The sequence below is a fragment of the Pristiophorus japonicus genome, chromosome 10 (assembly GCF_044704955.1).
Source record: "Pristiophorus japonicus isolate sPriJap1 chromosome 10, sPriJap1.hap1, whole genome shotgun sequence".
Classification (NCBI taxonomy): domain Eukaryota; kingdom Metazoa; phylum Chordata; class Chondrichthyes; family Pristiophoridae; genus Pristiophorus; species Pristiophorus japonicus.
Genome location: NC_091986.1, coordinates 141,264,212 through 141,286,310, shown reverse-complemented (window position 1 = coordinate 141,286,310; position 22,099 = coordinate 141,264,212). Strand labels below are relative to the sequence as shown.

At 44.4% G+C, this 22,099-nt stretch overlaps 1 protein-coding gene across 1 annotated transcript in view; it reads right to left on the bottom strand.

The window, feature by feature from the left end:
• Window positions 1–22,099, bottom strand: part of LOC139275111 (E3 ubiquitin-protein ligase SH3RF3-like) — a 591,968-nt gene that overhangs the window by 120,910 nt on the left and 448,959 nt on the right. The window contains exon 4 of the mRNA XM_070892131.1: window positions 12,094–12,447. Coding sequence (XP_070748232.1) covers window positions 12,094–12,447 — 354 coding nt within the window. The remainder of the gene's footprint in view (window positions 1–12,093; window positions 12,448–22,099) is intronic.

Here is a 22,099-nt window from a genome sequence, read left to right as displayed (position 1 = left end):
TCACTTGGCATTCTCCGAAGGGCCCACCGTGACACTCGTCGCTGTCTCCTCACAAGCAGAAACCCCAAGTGTCCCATCCTACTCTCTTGCCGACCTTCCCGCCCAGCTTGCCCAAGGGGGGGCTAACCTTGTCAATCTCCTTCCCGTCCAACTCACCCCTCCAAGCATTGACCCTGTGGATGCTGGCAGTGGATCAGCCATCACGGATCCTTTCCAGATCTCCTTGCAGAATGTCCGTTCACTTGAAAACAAGGCCCTTGCCATCCATGACCTTATCGTGGATGATTGCATCGACATCATGGCCCTGCCGGAAACTTGGCTGAGGGATGATGACACATTACCTTGAAATGAAGCCTCTCTGCCTGGCTATACCTTTCACCACTTGCCCCACCCAGACCGCTGAGGTGGCGGTGTGGCTCTCATCACCAAATCATACCTTGGTCTGTCCCCCTACTCCTCCAGCACTTTCTCCTCCTTTGAACACCTCATCTTATTCCACCCCTCTCACCTCTCATTTCAAATTCTCATTCTCTTCCGCCCACCCAAGTATGATAAAAATGTTATCACGGATATATCCTCACTGCTTTCCTCCCTCAGCCTCTGCACCGAGCGACTTCTCATCCTCGTTGATTTCAACTTCCATCTCAATTCATCATGCTCTCTCTCCTCTGAGTTCACTACCCTCCTAGCCTCCCTTATTCTCTCCCTCCATGTGAACTCCTCAACCCATATTCACGGCCACCCCCGTGATCTTGCCATCTCTCGTGGCCTCGCTATTCCAACCGTGTCAATTACAAATAAGGCCATCTCTGACCACTTCCTTGTATCGCTCTCGACCCACATCCCCCTTCTCCAACCCAAACCTACTTTCTTCTGCATCCGCCACCGGAAAAACGCTCTCACAACTGCACTTATCAATTCCAAACTGTCCAACCGTTGGCCCTCCTTTCACCATGATATTTCTGCAGCCACCGATCCACTCAACAACACCTTCACCACCACCTTTGATTCACTAGTCCCTATTAAAATCATTACTCCCTCTCACCCTGGCCATTCCCCCTGGTACAGTCCTCATCTTCGGTCCCTCAAGTCTAAGGGGCGCAGACGTGAACAGATGAGGCGGACAATTGGTTTAGCCATTCACCGCCAAATCTGGCTTGACCACATAAAGCATTATCAGGTCCTACTCTTGTCTGCAAAAACTGCTCACTATTCCAGGATCATTCTGGAATGCAAAGATAACACCCACCTACTATTCTCTACTGCTAACCGTTTCCTTAAATCCCTCTCCCATCTCCACCACACTCATCTCAAACAACAAGTGTGAGGAGCTCATGGACTTCTTTGTCTCAAAGATTGAGACCATCCGATCAGCTGCCTCTCCTTCACCGAGCCCACAGGACCAAACTTCATCTGAGGCTTTCCCCTGCCCTAGCCTGAAACTCGCATCTTTCTCTAGTTTCTCTTTGATCTTCCCTCTTGATTTCTAGAAGCTCATCTTGTCCATGACACCCACTTCCTGCTACCTTAGAAACATAGAAACATAGAAAATAGGTGCAGGAGCAGGCCATTCAGCCCTTCTAGCCTGCACCGCCATTCAATGAGTTCATGGCTGAACATGAAACCTCAGTACCCCCTTCCTGCTTTCACGCCATACCCCTTGATCCCCCGAGTAGTAAGGACTTCATCTAACTCCCTTTTGAATATATTTAGTGAATTGGCCTCAACTACTTTCTGTGGTAGAGAATTCCACAGGTTCACCACTCTCTGGGTGAAGAAGTTTCTCCTCATCTCGGTCCAAAATGGCTTACCCCTTATCCTTAGACTGTGACCCCTGGTTCTGGACTTCCCCAACATTGGGAACATTTTTCCTGCATCCAACCTGTCCAAACCCGTCAGAATTTTAAACGTTTCTATGAGGTCCCCTCTCACTCTTCTGAACTCCAGTGAATACAAGCCCAGTTGATCCAGTCTTTCTTGATAGGTCAGTCCCACCATCCCGGGAATCAGTCTGGTGAATCTTCGCTGCACTCCCTCAATAGCAAGAATGTCCTTCCTCAAGTTAGGAGACCAAAACTGTACACAATACTCCAGGTGTGGCCTCATCAAGGCCCTGTACACTGTAGCAACACCTCCCTGCCCCTGTACTCAAATCCCCTCGCTATGAAGGCCAACATGCCATTTGCTTTCTTAACCGCCTGCTGTACCTGCATGCCAACCTTCAATGACTGATGTACCATGACACCCAGGTCTCGTTGCACCTCCCCTTTTCTTAATCTGTCATCATTCAGATAATAGGTTGTCTCTCTGTTTTTACCACCAAAGTGGATAACCTCACATTTATCCACATTATACTTCATCTACCATGCATTTTCCCACTCACCTAACCTATCCAAGTCACTCTGCAGCCTCATAGCATCCTCCTCGCAGCTCACACTGTCACCCAACTTAGTGTCATCCGCAAATTTGGAGATACTACATTTAATCCCCTCGTCTAAATCATTAATGTACAGTGTAAACAGCTGGGGTCCCAGCACAGAACCTTGCGGTACCCCACTAGTCACTGCCTGCCATTCTGAAAAGTACCCATTTATTCCTACTCTTTGCTTCCTGTCTGACAAGCAGTTCTCAATCCATGTCAGCACACTACCCCCAATCCCATGTGCTTTAACTTTGCACATTAATCTCTTGTGTGGGACCTTGTCGAAAGCCTTCTGAAAGTCCAAATACACCACATCAACTGGTTCTCCCTTGTCCACTCTACTGGAAACATCCTCAAAAAATTCCAGAAGATTTGTCAAGCATGATTTCCCTTTCACAAATCCATGCTGACTTGGACCTATCATGTCACCTCTTTCCAAATGCGCTGCTATGACATCCTTAATAATTGATTCCATCATCTTACCCACTACCGATGTCAGGATGACCAGTCTATAATTCCCTGTTTTCTCTCTCCCTCCTTTTTTAAAAAGTGGGGTTACATTGGCTACCCTCCACTCCATAGGAACTGATCCAGAGTCTATGGAATGTTGGAAAATGATTGTCATTGCATCCGCTATTTCCAAGGCCACCTCCTTAAGTACTCTGGGATGCAGACCATCAGGCCCTGGGGATTTATCGGCCTTTAATCCCATCAATTTCCCCAACACAATTTCCCAAATAATAAGGATTTCCCTCAGTTTCTCCTCCTTACTAGACTCTCTGACCCCTTTTATATCCGGAAGGTTATTTGTGTCCTCCTTCGTGAATACCGAACCAAAGTACTTGTTCAATTGGTCTGCCATTTCTTTGTTCCCTGTTATGACTTCCCCTGATTCTGACTGCAGAGGACCTACGTTTGTCTTTACTAACCTTTTTCTCTTTATATATCTATAGAAGCTTTTGCAGTCCGTCTTAATGTTCCCTGCAAGCTTCCTCTCGTACTCTATTTTCCCTGCCCTAATCAAACCCTTTGTCCTCCTCTGCTGAGTTCTAAATTTCTCCCAGTCCCCGAGTTCGCTGCTATTTCTGACCAATTTGTATGCCACTTCCTTGGCTTTAATACTATCCCTGATTTCCCTTGATAGCCACGGTTGAGCCACCTTCCCTTTTTTATTTTTACGCCAGACTGGAATGTACAATTGTTGTTGTTCATCCATGCGGTCTCTAAATGTCTGCCATTGCCCATCCACAGTCAACCCCTTAAGTATCATTCGCCAATCTATCCTAGCCAATTCACGCCTCATACCTTCAAAGTTACCCTTCTTTAAGTTCTGGACCATGGTCTCTGAATTAATTGTTTCATTCTCCATCCTAATGTAGAATTCCACCATATTATGGTCACTCTTCCCCAAGGGGCCTCGCACAACGTGATTCCTAATTAATCCTCTCTCATTACACAACACCCAGTCAAAGATGGCCTCCCCCCTAGTTGGTTCCTCGACATATTGGTCTAGAAAACCATCCCTTATGCACTCCAGGAAATCCTCCTCCACCGTATTGCTTCCAGTTTGGTTAGCCCAATCTATGTGCATATTAAAGTCACCCATTATAACTGCTGCACCCTTATTGCATGCACCCCTAATTTCCTGTTTGATGCCCTCCCCAACATCACTACTACTGTTTGGAGGTCTGTACACAACTCCCACTAACGTTTTTTGCCCTTTGGTGTTCTGCAGCTCTCCCCATATAGATTCCACATCATCCAAGCTAATGTCCTTCCTAACTATTGCATTAATCTCCTCTTTAACCAGCAATGCTACCCCACCTCCTTTTCCTTTTATTCTATCCTTCCTGTATGCTGAATACCCCTGGATGTTGAATTCCCAGCCCTGATCATCCTGGAGCCACGTCTCTGTAATCCCAATCACATCATATTTGTTAACATCTATTTGCACAGTTAAGTCATCCACCTTATTACGGATACTCCTTGCATTAAGATACAAAGCCTTCAGGCTTGTTTTTTTAACACCCTTTGTCCTTTTAGAATTTTGCTGTATCTTGACCCTATTCCCACTAAACTGCTGACCATCCAACTTCCTTTTTTGGCTCCCATGTTAGCCGACATTGTTAACGGTTCTCTCCCCTCAGATACTGTTCCCCTCTCCTTCAAATCTGTGGTCATCACCCCTCTCCTCAAAAAAACAACCCTTGACCACACTGTGCTTGCTAGCTACTGTCCCATCTTCAACCTCACTTTCCTCTCCATTAGAACATAAGAACATAAGAAATAGGAGCAGGAGTAGGCCATATGGTCCCTCGAGCCTGCTCCACTATTTAATACGATCATGGCTGATCTGATCATGGACTCAGGTCCACATTCCTGCCCGCTCCCATAACTCCTTATTCCCTTATCAGTTAAGAAACTGTCTATCTCTGTCTTTAATGTATTCAATGACCCAGCTTCCACAGCTCTCTGAGGCAGCGAATTCCACAGATTTACAACCCTCTGAGAGAAGAAATTCCTCCTCGTCTCAGTTTTAAATGGGTGGCCCCTTATTCTGAGATTATGCCCCCTAGTTCTAGTCTTCCCTATCAGTGGAAACATTCTCTCTGCATCCACCTTGTCAAGCCCCCTCATAATCTTATACGTTTCGATTAGATCAACTCTCATTCTTCTGAATTCCAATGAGTAGAGGCTCAACCTACTCTACCTTTCCTCATAAGCCAATCCCCTCATCTCCGGAATCAACCTAGTGAACCTTCTCTGAACTGCCTCCAAAGCAAGTGTATCTTTTCTTAAATATGGAAACCAAAACTGCATGCAGTATTCCAGGTGTGGCCTCACCAGTACCCTGTATAACTGTAGCAAGACTTCCCTGCTTTTATACTCCATCCCTGTTGCAATAAAGGCCAAGATTCCATTAGCCTTCCTGATCATTTGCTGTAGCTGCATACTAACCCTTTGTGTTTCATGCACCAGGACGCCCAGGTCCCGCTGTGCTGCAGCACTTTGCAATTTTTCTCCATTTAAATAGTAACTTGCTCTTCGATTTTTTTCTGCCAAAGTGCATAACCTCACACTTTCCAACATTATACTCCATTTGCCAAATGTTTGCCCACTCACTTAGCCTGCCTATGTCCTTTTGCAGGTTTTTTGTGTCCTCCTCACACATTGCTTTTCCTCCCATCTTTGTTTTGTCAGCAAACTTGGCTTTGTTACACTTGGTCCCTTCATTCAAGTCGTTAATATAGATTGTATATAGTTGGGGTCCCAGCACTGATCCCTGTGGCACCCCACTAGTTACTGATTGCCAACCCGAGAATGAACCATTTATCCGGACTCTCTGTTTTCTGTTAGTTAGCCATAGTCCTTGAACATGTTGTCGCCTCCCAAATCTGTGACCACCTTTCCCAGAACTCAATGTTTGAATCTCTTCAATCTGGTTTTCGCCCCTGCCACAGTACTGAAACAGCTCTCGTCAAAGTCACAAATGAAATCCTTTGTGACTGTGACAAAGGTAAACTATCCCTCCCCTTCCTCCTGGACTTGCCTGCAGCCTTTGACACAGTTGTCCACTCAATCCTCCTCCAATGCCTCTCCACTATCGCTTAGCTGGTTGGGACTGCACCCACCTGGTTCCATTCTTATCTATCTAATTGTAGCCAGAAAATATCCTGCAATGGCTTCTCTTCCCAGTCTGGTATCATTACTTCTGCTGTCCCCCAAGGATCTATACTTGGCCTGATCTTATTTCTCATCTATATGCTGCCCCTTGTGATATCATCCAAAAATACGGAGTCAGTTTCCACATGTATGCTGATGACATCCAGCTCTATTTCTGTACCACATCTCTCGACCTCTCCATGGTCTCTAAATTGTCAGACTGCTTGTCCGACATCCAGTACTGGATGAGCAGAAATTTTCTCCAATTAAATATTGTGAAGACTGAAGCCATTGTCCTTGGTCCCCGCCACAAACTGCGTTCCCTAGCCACTGACGCCATCCCTCTCCCTAGCATTTATTTGAGGATAAACCAGACTGTTTGCAACCTAGGCTTCATATTTGACCCTGAAATGTGCTTCCGGCCACATATCCACGGCACAACTAAAGCCACCTATTTCCACCTCCGTAACATTGCCCCCTCCACCCCTGCCTCAGCTCATCCGCTGCTCAAACCCTCATCCATGCCTTTGTTACCTCTAGACTTGACTACTCCAATGCACTCCTGGCTGGCCTCCCACATTCTACACTACGTAAACTTGAGGTCATCCAAAACTCAACAGCTCATGTCCTAACTCGCACCAAGTCATGATCACCCATCACCCCAATGCTCGCCCACCTACACTGGCTCCCGGTTAAACAATGCCTCAATTTCAAAATTCTCATCCTTGTTTACAAATCACTCCATGGCCTTGTCCCTCACTATTTCTGTAATCTCTTTTAGCCTCAAAACCCCACATGATGTCTGCACTCCTCAAATTCTGCCCTCTTAAGCATCCCTGATTATAACTGCTCAACCATCGGTGGCCGTGCCTTCAACTGCTTGGGCCCGAAGCTCTGCAACTCCATCCCTAAACCTCTCCGCCTCTCTACCTCTCTTTCCTCCTTTAAGACGCTCCTTAAAACCTACCTCTTTAACCAAGCTTTTGGTTACCTGCGCTAATTTCTTCTTATGTGGCTCGATAACAAGAGAGGATTGATTAGCAATCTGGTCGTGCAGGGCCCCTTGGGGAAGAGTTACCATAATATGGTAGAATTCTTCATTAAAATGGAGAGTGACACAATTAATTCAGAGACTTAGGTCTTGAACTTAAAGAAAGGAAACTTCGACGGTATGAGACGTGAATTGGCTAGGATAGACTGGAGAATGATACTTAAAGGGTTGACGGTGGATAGGGGATTGCAGACATTTAACGATCGCATGGCTGAACTACAACAATTGTATATCCCTGTGTGGCATAAGAATAAAAAAGGGAAGGTGGCTCAACCGTGGCTAACAAGGGAAATTAGGAAAAGTGTTCAATCGAAGGAAGAGGCATATAAATTGGCCAGAAAAAGTAGCAAATCTGAGGACTGGGAGAAATTTAGAATTCAACAGAGGAGGACTAAGTGTTTAATTAGGAGGGGGAAAATAGAGTATGAGAGTAAGCTTGCAGGGAACATAAAAACTGACTGCAAAAGCTTCTATAGATATGTGAAGAGAAAAAGATTAGTGAAGACAAATGTAGGTCCCTTGCAGTCAGAATCAGGTGAATTCATAATGGGAAACAAGGAAATGGCAGACAAACTGAACAAATACTTTGGTTTTGTCTTCACTAAGGAAGACACGAATAACCTCCCGAAAATACTAGGGGACCGAGGGTCTCGCGAGAAGGGGGAACTGAGGGAAATCCTTGTCAGTCAGGAAATGGTGTTAGGGAAATTGAAGGGACTGAATGCTGATAAATCCCCAGGGCCTAATAGTCTGCATCCCAGAGTACATAAGGAAATGGCCCTCGAAATAATAAATGCATTGATGGTCATTTTCCAACATTCCATGGACTCTGGATCAGTTCCTTTGGATTGGAGGGTAGCTAATGTAACCCCACTTTTAAAAAAAAGAGGCAGAGAGAAAACAGGGAATTATAGACTGCTTAGCCTGATAGCGGTGCTGGGAAAAATGCTGGAATCAATTATTAAAGATGTAATAGCAGCGCATCTGGAAAGTAGACAGGATTGGTCCAAGTCAGCATGGATTTATGAAAGGGAAATCATGCTTGACAAATCTTCTGGAGTTTTTTGAGGATGTAACGAGTAGAGTGGATAAGGGAGAACCAGTGGATGTGGTGTATTTGGACTTTCAAAAGGCTTTTGACGAGGTCCCACACAAGAGATTAGTGTGCAAAATTAAGGCACATGGTATTGGGGGTAATGTATTGACGTGGGTAGAGAACTGGTTGGCAGACAGGAAGCAAAGAGTGGGACTAAATGGGTCCTTTTCAGAATGGCAGGCAGTGACTAGTGGGGTGCCGCAGGGTTCAGTGCTGGGACTCCAGCTATTTACAATAAACATTAATGATTTAGACGAAGGAATTGAAGGTAATATCTCCAAGTTTGCAGATGACACTAAGCTGGGTGGCAGTGCGAGCTGCGAGGAGAATGGCTAAGAGACTGCAGGGGGACTTGGACAGGTTAGGTGAATGGGCAAATGCATGGCAGATGCAGTATAATGTGGATAAATGTGAGGTTATCCACTTTGGTGGCATAAACAGGAAGGCAGATTATTATCTGAATGGTGACAGATTAGTAAAAGGGGAGGTGCATGGAGACCTGGGTGACATGGTACATCAGTCATTGAAGGTAGGCACAGAAACATAGAAACATAGAAAATAGGTGCAGGAGTAGGCCATTCGGCCTTTCGAGCCTGCACCACCATTCAATAAGATCATGGCTGATCATTCACCTCAGTACCCCTTTCCTGCTTTCTCTCCATACCCCTTGATCCCTTTAGTCATGAGGACCATATCGAATTCCCTCTTGAATATATCCAATGAACTGGCATCAACAACTCTCTGCGGTAGGGAATTCCACAGGTTAACAACTCTCTGAGTGAAGAAGTTTCTCCTCATCTCAGTCCTAAATGGCTTACCCCTTATCCTTCTACTATGTCCCCTGGTTCTGGACTTCCCCAACATCGGGAACATTCTTCCTGCATCTAACCTGTCCAGTCCCGTCAGAATCTTATACATTTCTATGAGATCCCCTCTCATTCTTCTAAACTCCAGTGAATACAGGCCCAGTCGATCCATTCTCTCCTCATATGTCAGTCCTGCTATCCCAGGAATCAGTCTGGTGAACCTTCACTGCATTCCCTCAATTGCAAGAACGTCCTCCCTCAGGTTAGGAGATCAAAACTGAACACAATATTCCAGGTGTGGCCTCACCAAGGCTCTGTACAACTGCAGTAAGACCTCCCTGCTCCTATACTCAAAACCCCTAGCTATGAAGGCCAACATATCATTTGCCTTCTTCACCGCCTGCTGTACCTGCATGGCAACTTTTAATGACCTAACCTGTCATTCACCTAACCTGTCCAAGTCACCCTGCAGCCTCTTAGCGTCCTCCTCACAGCTCACACCTCCACCCAGCTTAGTGTCATCTGCAAACTTGGAGATATTACACTCAATTCCTTCATCTAAATCATTAATGTATATTGTAAATAGCTGGGGTCCCAGCACTGAGCCCTGCGGTACCCCACTAGTCACAGCCTGCCATTCTGAAAAGGACCCGTTTATCCCGACTCTCTGCTTCCTGTCTGCCAATCAGTTCTCTATCCACGTCAGTACATTACCCCCAATACCATGTGCTTTAATTTTGCACATCAATCTCTTGTGTGGGACCTTGTCAAAAGCTTTTTGAAAGTCCAAATACACCATATCTACTAGTTCTCCCTTGTCCACTCTACTAGTTACATCCTCAAAAAATTCTAGAAGATTTGTCAAGCATGATTTCCCTTTCATAAATCCATGCCGACTTGGACCGATCCCGTCACTGCTTTCCAAATGCGCTGTTATTTCATCTTTAATAATTGAGGTACAGGTACAGCAGGCAGTAAAGAAAGCTAATGGCATGCTGGCCTTCATAGAGAGGGGATTTGATTTTTGGAGCAGGGAGATCTTACTGCAGTTGTACAGGGTCTTGGTGAGATCACACCTTGAGTATTGTGTTCAGTTTTGGTCTCCTAATCTGAGGAAGGATGTGCTTGCTATTGAGAGAGTGCAGCGAAGGTTCACCAGACTAATTCCCGGGATGGCAGGACTGACATATGAAGAAAGACTGGATCAGCTAGGCTTATACTCACTGGAATTTAGAAGAATGAGAGGGGATCTCATAGAAACTTATAAAAGTCTGACGGGACTGGATAGGTTAGATGCAGGTAGAATGTTCCCGATGTTGGGGAAGTCCAAAACCAGAGGTCACAGTCGAAAGATAAGGGGTAAGCCATATAGGACCGAGATGAGGAGAAACTTTTTCACCCAGAGAGTTGTGAACCTGTGGAATTCTCTGCCACAGAAAGTTGTTGAGTCCAGTTCGTTGGACATATTCAAAAGGGAGGTAGATGCGGCCCTTACGACTAAAGGGATCAGGGGGTATGGAGAGAAGGCAGGGGTGGGGTACTGAGGTTGCATGATCAGCCATGGTCATATTGAATGGCGGTGCAGCGTCGAAGGGCCGAATGGTCCACTTCTGCACCTATTTTCTATTTTTTCTATGTTCCTAAGATGTCAAATGTATCTGTTTTGTCTTATAACACTGCTGTGAAGCGCCTTGGAATGTTTAACTATATTAAAGGTGCTACATAAATACAATTAGTTGCTGTTGTTGTTGTTGTCTTCTACTTTGAAGACAGGTATTATGTGCAGTTTTGGTCTAATCTGAGGAAGGATGGGCTTGCTATTGAGGGAGTGCCTTTGAAGACAGGTATTTGTTTAAAGTCTCTGCCATTTCCTTACTCCTCATTATCATTTCTCCTGTCTCAGCCTGTAATGGACCAATGTTTACTTTTGTTACTCTCTTTTTACATACTTATAGAAGCTCTTACAATCAGTTTTCATATTTTTTGCTAGTTTACTCTCATTCTATTTTCACCTTTTTATAATATTTTGGTCATCCTTTGCTGGATTCTAAAACTCTCCCAATCCTCAGGTTTACTACTCTGCTTTTGCAACATTATACGCCTCTGAATTTAATCTAATTCTATCTTTAACATCTTTAGTTAGCCATGGATGGATCACTTTTCCTGTGGAGTTTTTATTTCTCAATGGAATGTATGTTCAATGAGAATTTTGGAATATTTTTTTAAATATTTGCCACTGCTTATCTACCATCATACATTTTAATCTAATTTCCCAATCTACCTTAGCCATCTCACTGCTCATACCTTTGTAATTGGTTTTATTTAAGTTTAAGACTCTTGTTTCCGCCTGAAGCATTTCACCCTCAAACTTAAAGTGAAATTTTATCATATGATAATCACTCTTCCCCAGAGGATCCATTACTATGAGATTACTAATTAACCATGTCTCAAGTACTTTTACTCTACTGATCCCAATTATTTTAAGTTCCTAACCCTCATTAGCCCCTTGGTTCCCCATTATTTTGGTTTTGTATGCTTCATCAAAGTGAAGGATATCAGTAGCGGAGGATACAACACTTCACCATTTCAAGAACCAATGTCAGCATCGAGCATTCCCAGGTAAGTTGCAGAGTAAAACTTTCTCTACTCTACCCCAGCAACATGCTTTAGTCAAAGCCTCAGAAGAGTACTTTATTCTTTAGCAGTGTGCCCTTTCCTACTTTCCATTCGAGCTATCCTTGTAGCCTCTCTGAAACTGTCAATTCATTCTAAATAAGATACAGTTTTATGCTGCTGGCTTCTGGTGGGATTTTGCTCTGCATTCTATTGCACCCAGTTTAGGATATCCACAAACCTCCACTGATGGAGAGACTCCCCCGCACCCCCCACTCCACCCCAACTCCTTCCTGATTTCTACATGCAGTTTTCCAGAATTTACAAGGCTTCAAATCAAAGAGTTTATGAATGCAATTTCACCTCTAAAGGAGGTCCAGCCTGTACGATAGGCCATGTTACTCGTGAAAGGTAATTGTATACTTTTCTCAGGTTACTTTACCTGGGAAGGAGCACTAGATGACAGATGTGGCACTTCCCCAATCCTGGCAACAGCTCTGGGGTCACTGGAGCTGATGAGAACTGGTGCACTAATTTCCATCGAATGCCTGTTGTTGACGGCTTGGGAAGACTTGTGTGACATGCTGAACGAAGTGAAGGAGTGCCGTTTCTTGGCATTTTTCTTGCCATCAATACGTCTGTGAACAGCGCTGGCAGCCCCAGCGCTATTTAAGGGAGAGCCAGATGCTGGGCTGGCTCCTGCATTGGTAGCAGCTGACGGAGCTGCATCAATGTTCTGTGTAACTGGCAGGCACTGTTTATCCATCTCAATCAGCTGTTTCGCAGTAGAATTAAGCTGTGTGGAAAAATAAACAAAAGTAATTAAAGATCATTGATGTTATTGTTAAGCAAGTAAATATTCTTCTTCATAAGCTACATGTGTTTGAAGCAGAGGAAGATACAGCGTAATGGTGCAAGGACAGGGCACTGGGATTTGTCTTGCATTGTTCTAGCAGAGAGCTGTTACAGACACAACGGCATAATTTGAACCCCCAAAAACGGGTGGGTTTGGGTCAGGTGAGAAGTTAAAAACGTTTACATTTCAAACCCGGCTCCAATCCCCCACTTCCGGTTTTAATGAAGGCTGGATGTTGGGCAGGCGACCAATCCACTTTCAGGATGCGGGTTGGCCGGAAAACCTTTTAAGGAGGCTGCCTGCCTCCATTTTAACATGCTTTTTATTTTTAACTAACGTCGGTCGGGTTTCCGGCAGGTAGAAGAAGGCGGGAAGGGCTGGATCCACTGTCTCCGATTTGTCACACTGCTTGTATGACATTCAGTGGATGAGCAGAAATTTCCTCCAACTTAATATTGGGCCCCACCACAAACTCCGTTCCCTGGCCACCGACTCCATCCCTCTCCGTGGTCCCTGATCAGTGTCTGAGACTGAACCAGACCTTTCGTAATCTTGGTGTCGTATTTGACCCTGAAATGAGCTTCCAACCACATATCCGCTCCATCACCAAGACCACTTACTTCCATCTCCATAACATCGCCCGACAGCTCGTTGGTTGTTGAAACCCTCATCCATGACTTTGCTAACTCTAGACTTGACTATTCCAATGCTCTCCTGGCTGGCCTCCCATCTTTCACCTGACATAAACTTGAGTTCATCCAAAACTCTGCTGCACATATCCTAACTCGCACCAAGTCCAATTCACCCATCACACCGGTGCTCGCTGACCTACATTGGCTCCCAGTCCAGCAACACCGCGATTTAAAAATGATCATTCTTATTTTCAAATCCTTCCACAGCCTCACCTCTCCATATTTCTGTAACCTCCTCCAACCCTACAATCCTTTGAGATCGCTGTGTTCCTCCAATTCTGGCCTTTTGAGCATCCCTGATTTTAATTGCTCCACCATTGGTGGCCATATCTTCAGCTGCCAGGGCCCAAAGCTCTAGAATTCCCTCCCTAGAACTCTCCACCTCTCTACCTTTCACCCTCCTCCTTTTAGATGCTTCTTAAAACCTACCTCTTTAACCAAATTTTTGGTCATCTGTCCTGATATCTCCTTAGGTGTTTCGGTGTAAAATTTGTTTAATAACGCTGCTACGAAATGCCTTGGGATGTTTTACTACGTTAAAGGCACTATATAAATGAAAGTTGTTGATCCATAAGATAACTGCCTTTATAAACTACTTGTGGTCCAGGAGGAGCAGGAGTGTTTCCTCCAGGTGCAACAAGTTAACCTGTAAACCCAACCTGTTGTTGGACTGAGAGTCAATGTAGGTCAGTGATCTGTCTCCTCTGCCCCCACAATCTTGTCCCCAATCACCATCTCGCCCCCTCGACCATCAACTTACGCCCCCCCACCCCTGTGATCTTGTCCCCCCACCCTCCAGACCCCTCCTGACAACAATCTCTTCCAATCTACTCCTTCACTGCTTCCTTCCGTAGCAGGCTTTCTCACCTGACAGGCAGGCAGCCTGTCAATCAGGCTGGCTGTACGGGCGGGAAATCTAGAGAAAAAATTCAAAAGAAAACCTGCAGTTAAAACCTGCAGGATGTTTGGGAAACCCGTGCTTCTGGGTTTCCTGTCCATAACTCCTCCCCTGTTCGGTAAATATCGGGGCCAATGGGTCAAATTGCCTCCCTATGTGTTATAAACATCCATGGTTCTATGGAGCAGAACTTCAACAGTTTTGATCGATTCCATAAACATAAACGTAAGTGTGTGTTTCTCTAATTGTTAATTTTCCACTTTTGTTATTAACAATAACTTGTATTTATATAGCACTTTTAAAGTAGAAAATCGTCCCAAGACATTTCACAGAAGTATAATCAGAAATACAGGGATGCTGAGCCAAAGAAGGAGATATTCGGAGGAGGTGACAAAAAGCTTGGTGAAAAAGGTGGGTTTTGAGTAGGGTCTTAAGAAGGAAGGTGGTGGAGAGGTGGGCGGGGCTTGGGCAGGGAATTCCAGAGAGCATGACACAAGTAGCTGAAGGCTTTACTGCCAATGGTGGGGCAAAAGGATGGTGAATGCACAAGAGGCCAGAGAAACTGAGAGGCAGAAGGAGGAGAGAAATAATAATAATAATATTGGCCCAGAAATTCCTGCCTCCCAGGTCTGTCCACACAATGCGCATGAGCTGAAAACCGGCTTTTCCGATCTGTTAAGCTGGAGCTTGACAGATCCTCCGTATATCGGGAGCGAGGACATTTGCATGGACAAGATTGCGGGATTTACCCATATCTTGCCCAGCAAATGTCCTGAAAATCCTTGTGCCTGATAAAAGCAGGTGTATAGCCTACTTTTACAGGCATAAGAGTTTTAAAATACACAGAAACATATTAAAATAAAATTATAAAAACATTTTATTGTTAAAAACACTCTCCATTATGGTAAGTTTATTATAAACAATAATTTTAAAAACTTTTTTTTTAAATCGGAATATATATTTTTTATAATACATAAATAGCTAATTTAAATTAATAAAAATATGTGGTGTATTTTTTCTATTTTTTTAATAGTGCTTTGGGTGTTGGGGGGGGTTCTCATTCATACTAATGGGAACTCCAACTTTACCTGATTGGCTGCCCAGAACCATGTGACTGCAGCTCCAGCCTTGTGCACGTCCTGACGTGCACGCGCTCCGATGCGCGGTCAGTGGAGGCCGCAGGACCGGGATCTCACGTGGGTGCAGCAGCTTCAGGTAAGTGAGCATCTTTTTAAAGTTTTTCCCTCGATCGCCCGCAGGAATCAGCCGACCGGGATTTCTGGGCCAATAACTATTATTTATATAGCACCTTTAATGTAATAAAATGTCCCAAGGTGCTTCACAACAGTGTTACAAGACAAACAGATAAATTTGATACCGAGCCACAAAAGAAGAAATTAAGGCAGATGACCAAAAGCTTGTTTAAAGAAGTAGGTTTTTAAGGAGAGTCTTAAAGGAGGAAAGAGAGGTAGAGAAGTGGAGCGGTTTAGGGAGGGAGTTCCAGAGCTTAAGGCCCAGGCAGCTGAAGGCATGGCCACCGATGGTTGAACAGTTATAAAGAGGGACGTTCAAGAGACCAGAATTTGAGGAGCATAGACATCTTGTGAGGTTATGAGACTGAAAAAGATTACAGAGATAGGGAGGGACAAGGCCATGGAGTGATTTGTAAACAAGGATGAGAATTTTGAAATCAAGGCTTTGTTTAACTGGGAGCCAATGTAGGTCAGAAAGCACAGGGGTGATAGGTGAATCTTGACTTGGTGCGGGTTAGTACACGGGCTGCTGAGTTTTGGATGACTTCAAGTTTACGTAAAGTAGAATATGTAAGGCCGGCCAGGAGAGAAGTGAAGAAGGGCGAGAGAGAAACAGAAGTACGGGTAGAGAAAGTGAGAGCGAGAGATAGCAAGAGAGAGACTTTTCTTTTTGCCGACTTACCCATACCAACCTCCATAGCTAGAGGGGTGCAACAGGTTTTGAGAATGTTTTGGTTGGGCCCAACCCAAAAACATTTGAGAAGCACCAACATAACCAGAACGCACATGCTTAGGTGTCTGATGAATGAGCTCCTGACTTCAATTATTTCAGCAGTAGTGTGGCCCAGAGAATAGTGAGAATAGAGACAGATGGTGCTGGAGGGATGAGGGAGAATGAAGGGAAAGGAAGAGACCACGTATTGGGGCTACAGTTGATTGATTAATGATGATTATTGACTAAAATGATTAATAAACTAAGTTTAAACTCATTTATTCCTAATAATGGGTCACAGTGCAATGCAGTTATGCTTCAGTGATTTTATTCACTAGCTAAATGTTTACAGCCTAATTTATGCTCTCTTTGTATTACAGCCTGTCATTCACAGGAGCTCCAATGTTATTGGCAGCACTGTAATATAACTGAGGCACATCACTCCTGCTATCAGCTGCAAGAACCATCTCAAGATATGGTTTACAAAGACTCTCCCAGAAGTCAGTGCTGCCAGCACAGAAAGGAAATGGAATGTAAATGTTTTTGGGCTGTGCCCTATGAAACAATTCTCTCAGCCTGTTGCGCCCTCTATCTCTGGAGGCTGGTACTGGTGTAGAACCTCACTTTTGCCGAGTCCACCCAGAATGTGCTTTTCCTACTGATGACTTGTACAAATCTTCCTTGAGATTAGCGAAGGCCAGCAAAATGAAAATGAACGTTCAGTCAGGACTTTTAAACAGCTGTGTGTGCTCAATCCTGTTGCTTCCTCATTTCTACTCATATTGTCAAATCCATCCTAAAATGTGACAAATTTCACTGCAACTTTGCTTGAATTCTGAAGGTGATTTTCACTATATTGGAGAGTGGAATGGTATGTGGTGACTTTAAAGAAAACTTATTTGGCAGCAACTAGTGCATTAAATCAGCCTTAACTCTCCTCCACAGTGACAAATAAGTATGAGAATAACTTAATTTATTTGTTGTGACGCAATTGCAATAAAATTTAGCCCATGGTTACCTGGCTTTTGGTGCGTCAATTCCTAGCTGCATAATGATATAACTTGGTAGAATTCAGTACAAGATTTAAATTCTAGCTGCTCATTTTCCTATTGTTAGAGTTAACTAACGAATCACAGATTGTTTTATTCAGTTCCAGTGATTTGAAGCCTAACTTGGCAAGAATCCAGCACAAGCAGGCTGTAACTCCACGTATCATTGTGATAAAAGCTAACTGTATGAAGCTTACAAATCAAGCTGACACGCTGCAATCAGTCTTCTCCAGTGAATGTAGGAGGAGACTGCAGTCAAACCCAGCTGATATTCAATTAAAGGCCCATTTACACCAGCTGGAGTCTGCAAGGTGAAGTCATTACCAGAGGCAACGGAGCAAATTATAGCTGCCTGCAGTGTCTTGTGCAGCTGATGCTGTCCACAACCTTCAGGCTTTAAGGCAATGGAGATTTTTTATTAGTGTGTAATACACCCATTTAGAGTTAATACAGGAAGTAGCATGCGATTCATGCCTCTGCTGTAGGAATTTGCAAAAACAAAACACTACTTAATTTGCATATGTTCACTTTTAAGCTATCTCCTCACTCTCTCTGTTTGGATTATCCTCATGCCATGGGCCAACGGCAGCTGCGAGCTTGGGAAAGAATCTACTTCCAGGACTCCTTCACATGCTGTTAGGGGCTCCGCAAGAGCAGTCCAGGCTGTCAGGCCTGACTCTCCCTCTCTTCCTGTTAGAAAGCATCTGGCTTCCTGTTGGCACCTTGCCACCTAGAAACAGATGAGATTGATAACTTACCATGCAGAGCATGCTTTTGGGTATGAACTCCATGTTCTACCAGACCATGATGCAGTACATTCAGTTTGAATACATGCATCACTGGGCTTCTCACACAGAGGTTGAAACCATTTCCATTACAGTATTTCCAATTGTAAACCTCTTTGGCTGGGTACGTCCAATTTTCAGATGGGTTTGTTTTACCTCTTATTTTTCTATTTTTTGTTCCAAAAAGGAGGTACTCTGAGTGTCTGGAAAACAGCTGTACCATAATGCTATTTCTAATTCAGTGTTACTGTGCAGTTTTGCACAAATGCCAAACAAAAGACATTACTGAGCACAAGTGGCATTCTATTGAACTTTTCAGACCAGGGAGATCTCTGTTCCATCTCAGGTCTGTTACAAGTTATCTGACCTTATCTAGGTTGAGGTGCAGAATGTTACAATTGGCTTCAGTCCTCCTGAGCTAAAGAGGGGGAAGAAAAAAATCATCAGCCAAGGTTCCCTCTCCTGATGTCTACCCAGTAATGTTAGCTGGAAAATGCATTTGTGGATGTTGGATGAAGGCAAGATTGGGAATAGAGGAGCCAAAATTGGAAAGAGAAAAGAAAGAAAATCCATTGAAGGAGTAAGGTTAAAAAAAAAATTCAACAATATAGTACGGGATTCATGATGAGAAGCCTTGAGTTTGAAATTGGAGGGGTATGTGAAAATGTCTGCAGACTGCTGTCCTGCTGCTTGACAACATCCAAAGGAAAGGAGGAAAATAATAAAGAAATAACACTGTGAATAACTGCTATTATAATCATACGGAGCAGAGCCCCTTCTTTGGCAAACTTAACTAGAAAGAGGAGAGAAAGGACACATCAAAGAGCTTTAACCTGAACTCCAAACACTTTGTTCTCTGTAACCTAACTATGATACAATGTGATTCTGAGCCAGTTGTACGCCTCAGTGGAAAATATTATTCTGCTTCCAACTCAGGACTATTGCCAGAAAAGAAAACTCTCCTTTTTGTACTTCTATAGTCAAAACCATATTCCATCTTTTCTTGCTGCACTTCTGCAGACCAAGCCTGTGCACAACAGAGATGTCATGGACAGGCCAGACCTGACTGACCACCCACAATCCTACGTGTTGATCAGCTGGATTGTAGTAACTATTCCCAGTTGAAGGTTTGCTTAAATTTAAAATATTTTCACATTTTTCTGTGTGATACCCCCTCCCCCTCAAAGATCTCTGTCCTGATCTCAGAAGCAGGCCAAGTGTCCAAAAGTAAATAATACTATCATTGCAGAGGGCATTTTCTATTAGTGCACAGCAACAGAAATGATGCGAGTCAATGAATACAACAGATGGACAGGAATCTGATGACCTCAGGGTCTCCCGGGATCCCCTCCCAGACCCGCTGGGGCCCAGCGAACCTAATTTGAAAACCTATGGTTTAAAGCATGCAACTGACCTACAGTATGTGCAAAAAAAACAGCAGAAAGCTCAACTCAGAAAGTGACTGCTTTTTGCTTGATTCAGTCTTTGATGTTTAGTAATGATGCATCTATCGAATACTGGATATCAAACAACCTCAGTCTCAAAATCCAGTTTTAGTTGTCACTGAAGAAGAATAGTTTAATAGACAGGCACTGTTTATTTTAAGAGAGAATTTTTTTGGCAATAATATTGCCATAAGCAGTTACTTTATATCTAAACCTCTGCATTATGTATCAGCATTCCATAACACCCAAAGGCTGCATTATCATTCCATGCAGGAACACCTAGTGCTGGGAAATGTGCCATAATAATGCTGCTGAAGAATAAGGAGTGGGCTGCAACAAACAAACTCCTGGATTCACCTAGCCTTTTCTTTAGCCTGTGGATGCTACATTGATGTACACAGTTTTGTTTAAAAATAATAGAGACACTCATGATAAACAACAACAACTGGCATTTATATAGCGTCTTTAGCAGAGTAAAACATCCCAAGGCGCTTCACAGACGTGTTAACAAAATAAACTTTGACACAGAGACACATAAGGAGATAATAGGACAGATGAAAAGTAGGCATTAAGGAGCATCTTAAAGGAGGAAAGAAAGTTGGAAAGGCAGAGGGATTTGGGGAGGGAATTTAAGAGCTGAGGATGTAGGCAGCTGAAGGTACAGCCACCAATGGTGCAGTGATTAAAATCAGGGATGTTTCAGAGGCCAGAATTGGCAGAGCGCAGGGATCTTGGGGGATTGTAGGGTTGGAGGAGATTACAGAGATAGGGATTTGAAAACAAGGGTGAGAATTTTAAAATCGAGTGGTTGTTTAACTGAGGTAAGCAAGCACAGGGGAGATGGGTGAGTGGGACTTGGTGCGAGTTAGGACACAGGCAGCAGAGTTTTGAATGATCTCAAGTTTATGAAGGATCAAACTATGGAGGCCAGCTAGGAGTGCTTTAGAATAGTCAAGTCTAGAGGTAACAAAGGCACGGATGAGGGTTTTGGCATCAGATGAGCTGAGGCGGGGGCGGAGATGTTACAGAGGTGGAAATAGGCAGTCTTAGTGATGATGCGGATATGAGGTAGGAATCTCAGTTTGTGATCAAATATAACACCAATGTTGCAAAATAGACTGCGTCGGCCGCAGACAGTTGCCAGAGAGAGAGATGGAATTAGTGGGAAGGGAACAGAGTTTGTTGCGTGGACTGAAGACAATGGTTTCGCTTTTGCCGATAATTAATTAGAGGAAATTTCTGTTCGTCCAGTGCTGGATGTCGGACAAGCATGCTGACAGTAGAGGGGTTGAGAGAAGTGGAGGAGAGGTAGTGCTGGACATCGTCAGCGTACATGTGAAAATTCATGCTGTGTCGACGGATCACCCAGGGGCAGCATGTAGATGAGAAATAGGAGGGGGCCCAAGGATAGATTCTTGGGGACACCAGAGGCAACAATGCGAGAGCGGGAAGAGAAGCCAATGCAGGTGATTCTATGGCTATGGCTGGAACGATGGAAATGGAACCAGGTGAGTGGAGTCCCATCCAGCTGGACGACAGTGGAGGGGCATTGGAGTGGTCAATCATGTCAAATGCTGCAGGCAGGTCGAAAAGGATGAGGAGGGATAGTTTACCTTTGTCGCAGTCAATTTGGATGTCATTTGTGAACTTGGTAAGAGCCGTTTCAGTACTGTGTATACTTATTGTTATGTATGTGGACTTGTATTTACTCAGTACAGCCACCAGAGGGCTCATCCCCTAGAGTCCCAAGGGATCCCATAATCCCTTGGGGGCACAGGTATTTAAGGAGGCTTCACAGTTTGGAGAGTCACTCTGGAGACCTGCAATAAAAGACTAAGGTCACACTTTATTTTGAGCTCAGTGTTCAGTCTGACTCTTTCTCCATACACAACTGCCAATGAGATACAGATAGTGAACCCAAAGATGCAGAGAACAGTGGGCATCCTGGAGAAATTTTCAGAGGGAGATGATTGGGAAACTTTTGTGGAGCGACTCGACCAATACTTCGTGGCCAACGAGCTAGATGGGGAAGAGAGCGCTGCCAAATGAAGGGCGATCCACCTCACCGCCTGTGGGGCACCAATGTATGGCCTCATGAAGAATCTGCTCACTCCAGTGAAACCCACGGAGAAATCTACGACGATTTGTGCACACTGGTCCAACAGCATTTGAACCCGAAGGAAAGCATTCTGATGGTGAGGTACCGGTTCTACACCTGGTACATGGGATGCACACATTCATCACGAATTGTCCCCCGATAATGCTGAATGTTGAAATAAATGGACTCCCGGTGTCAATGGAGCTGGACACGGGCGCGAGCCAGTCCATCATGGGCAAAAAGACTTTCGAAAGGTTGTGGTGCAACAAGGCCTCAAGGCCAGTCTTAACTGGTCTGAAGGCCAGGAAGTGGCAAGTTATGTCGCCGAGCTAAGACGCCTTGCAGGACATTGCGAATTTGAGGAACATTTGGAGCACATGCTCAGAGACTTTTTCGTACTTGGCATTGGCCACGAAACCATACTTCGCAAACTTTTGACTGTAGAGACCCCAACCTTGAGTAAGGCCACAGCGATAGCCCAGGCGTTCATTGCCACCAGTGACAATACGAAGCAAATCTCTCAGCACGCAAGTGCTGCCACAAGTACTGTGAACAAAGTGATGTTGTTTTCGAATCGTAACATACATGGCAGGTCACACATACCTGCAGCTGCACGTCCGCAGATGACTGAGTCCACTATCAAGGGTGATGAATGCAAGG